The 3,475-nt window shown below is 39.9% G+C and overlaps 1 protein-coding gene across 1 annotated transcript in view; it reads right to left on the reverse strand.

The window, feature by feature from the left end:
- Positions 1-3,475, reverse strand: part of LOC105141391 (probable CCR4-associated factor 1 homolog 11) — an 8,718-nt gene extending 5,243 nt beyond the window's left edge. The window contains exon 1 of the mRNA XM_011048589.1: positions 2,112-3,475. Within this exon, the coding sequence (XP_011046891.1) occupies positions 2,112-2,759 (648 nt within the window). The 5' untranslated portion in view covers positions 2,760-3,475. The remainder of the gene's footprint in view (positions 1-2,111) is intronic.

A 3,475-nucleotide genomic window follows, 5' to 3' on the forward strand; every position in this document is an offset into this window, starting at 1 on the left:
AATTCCCACATAGGCTAGAAATGGGGGGGATTATGGGTATATAAGGATGGACAAATATCTTCATTGGTATGAGACCTTTTGGGTATAGCCCAAGAGCAAATCCATGAGGGCTTAGGCTCAAAGTGGACAATATCATACTAATGTGGAGATAGGTGGTGTCCATAGTCCTTACAAGTGGTATCAGACTCATGCCCCAGAATTAGCCATGGCGGAGATGAATCCTCGGAATGTCGAACGAAGGTGGTGGGCCCTAATTAGATCATGATCATGGATCAGTTCTATTGGATAGGCGGTGTGCTCCAAATGCTTCATGAACATGTGCTGACCCCAACATGATGAAGTAGAGAATGAAGAGCTCCAGATGCTTCATGGACGTGTCCTGACCCCAACACGATAAAGTAGAGATTGAAAAATCTTGGTCGGTAGAGAGTGGATGGATAAATGATCGTTTGAGTGAAGGCTTGGTGGTCCTTTGTTCGAGGAGAGAATTGTTGGATATGCGACCAAAGTCCCAGACAAATATCTCTATTGATATATAAGGATGGACAAATATCTCTATTGATATGAGACTTTTTGGATATAATTCAAGAGCAAATCCATGAAAACTTAGATGCAAAGTAAATAATATCATATCAATATAAATATAAAGATAGATGATATCCATATCCCTTCCAGAATTAGCCATGGCAGAGATGAATCCTCGGAATGCCGAACGAAGGTGGTGGGCTCTAATTAGATCATGATCATAGATCAACTCTATTGGATAGGCGGTGTGCTCCAAATGCTTCATGGACATATGCTGATCCCAACATGATGAAGTAGAGAATGAAGAGCTCCAGATGCTTCATGGACGTGTCCTGACCCCAACACGATGAAGTAGAGATTGAAAAATCCTGGTCGGTAGAGAGTGGATGGATAAATAATCATTTGAGTGGAGACTTGGTGGTCCTTTGTTCGAGGAGAGAATTGTTGGATATGCGACCAAAGTCCCAGACAAATATCTCTATTGATATATAAGGATGGACAAATATCTCTATTGATATGAAGCTTTTTGGATATAGTCCATGAGCAAATCCATGAAAACTTAGATGTAAAGTAAATAATATCATATCAATATAAAGATAGATGATATCCATATCCCTTACACAAATTTACCGGGCTGCTAATTGCAATCACATGGACTTTCCTTCATCAACGGCGCGCACTCCTTTAACGGATTTAAACTGGGGAGAACAAACACAATACTAAGATGTCACGCTCGCACAGTGCATGCATGTGGGAGTCCCTTTCTGTAATATGATGTAATAACACATGCATACAAACTCTCAACTTCAGAATTAATAATTCACACGAGCTATAATAGTTAGTCGCAATCAGTAACTCTAGTAATCACATGGTGGGCCAACAATACAAAGGGAGGAGTTCTCAACTTGTCATCGCACAATTTACAGTGGTTTGTGCGTGTGAAGTATACAAATCCATTGCTTCTTCCATTGCGATAAAAATAAATAATTTGATGTTTCAATAATTTTGTAACACACGGATACAATAGAGCTAGTCGATCTTCAGTGTGAGGAGCAAGACAATAAGCTGAGCAGTCTAGCAGAGAAGACCCTAGAACGGGTGGACAGCTTTTCAAGTAGGAAAAAATTGGTATTGTTCTAGGAAACAGTATTGTCTTCTATACTGCTCTAAAAATCATTCAACCCTGTTCTAAAAATCTCTGAGAGATACACTTTCAGCACCCTAAATTGAATTCTTTGAGTTTCCAAGTAAATTAATTCCCAGAATTATAGCCCCAATGTTAGCTCTGAGCACTGCCTCTGTTTTTATCAAGGTAAGCAAGCACAAACATTATTAAATTAAATTCAAACAAATAAAGTTCAACGCAGAAAAACATATATAGATTAACCAAAAGATTTAAACTTGAGAACTACTATTAAAACTTGATCAAAGTGAAAAATGTGTACGAAAAGTGATAAGCCAACTTTCTAAGGATGAAAAAGGACGGATCAATCTCCAATTCAATCAAACAATTCTAAACCATGCAAAACATTAGCGTACTTCTCTAATCCTCGATCATTATCTTTATCCTTGAAAAAATACTTGTCTTTTATCTTCATATAAGCATGCAATGTCAACAAACTATCCGACCCGGCTTGGTGACTCTTCCCTATAACCCGATCCACGCCCACTTCCTTACATACCCGGTCCAATCCACCATATAAACCCGCACAAAACCTTATTATATGCTTTATATCACAAACCCTATCTCCAAAAAACATCCTCACTAATTCCAAGAACTCATTTAACCCCTCTGGCAACACTTTATGAGTCAAACATTTCACCAAGTAACCAAAATCATAAGCACAGTGAAACGTTACCCAACTCACTGACTGATTCAGCACGAGTCCACTCGGCAACATCAACTCAGCGAATTTCACCGAGTCAATCCCGAGCTCCCGATTCTTCTCGAAATCAATTCCCTGCCGCCTCAACAACTCCACCGAGTCATGCGCATGTGCATCATGCGCCACGTCAAAATCCCTAAAATTGAATTCCCAAATGAAGCAGAGATCTTTAAAACCTAGATCGGGTAAATTCCCATACTCGTCAGCGATCGTGAGTCCTATTTGGATCAGATTTAAGAGATCAACGTTGGCTTTGAGGCTCAAGTAGTGAGCGGTTGGGTCACGATGGCGGTTGTACGGATATCCGGCGACAGGACGGACAACGATACCGGGAAACTCTGTGTCCATTGAGATTAATGGGTACCTGTCGATTTCGGATCGGATAAACTTGAATTCTTCTTCTAAATTGTCTGCCCAGACCGACCGGATTATGACAGTCCTTGCACGTTGCGGTCGTGTGGTGGAGGCGGCGGCGGCGGCGGTTTATCAGAGTTTGACATGGTTTGGATTCGTTTATAAAATCAGGCATTCAAAGATTAAAAGTCCGGATCAAGATTGTGAGGGTTTCGTTCTTCTTCTTTTTAATTATTGTTGATTGATTTTATTTGAAATTTGAAATTTTTTCCGTCGTGGTTTTTATAGAAATGAGACGTGGGATCGTAACAGAGGAAGGCGATTTAATTAGCTAGGTTTTTTAATTAGGAAAAAAAGAATCGAGCGTACAAGTTGTTGTAGCGAAAGGTGCAAGCAATCTATGCATAGCATCTATTTTTGTTTAATAATTTGTGTGTGTGTGTGTGTGTGTGTGTGTGTGTGTGTGTAAGGAGGAGGGGAGTCATGACTGCGGTGCGTTTTTGTTTGGGTTGAAATGACGTAAATGCCTGATGGATTGGATAATGTTGGTGACGTGTTTGTTAAGCTCCTATGGGCACATGGGAAAAACAGAAAATAGAAAAATACAGGGGTATTACGTTACTAGATTTGTAGATGTCACTCCGCCGCGGGTTGGGGTTTTTTTCCCGATATAAAAGAATGTTGCTTAGAAAAAAAAATTATTTCCAATT

Source organism: Populus euphratica, unplaced genomic scaffold (genome assembly GCF_000495115.2).
Source record: "Populus euphratica unplaced genomic scaffold, PopEup_1.0 scaffold144.1, whole genome shotgun sequence".
Taxonomy (NCBI): Eukaryota; Viridiplantae; Streptophyta; class Magnoliopsida; order Malpighiales; family Salicaceae; genus Populus; species Populus euphratica.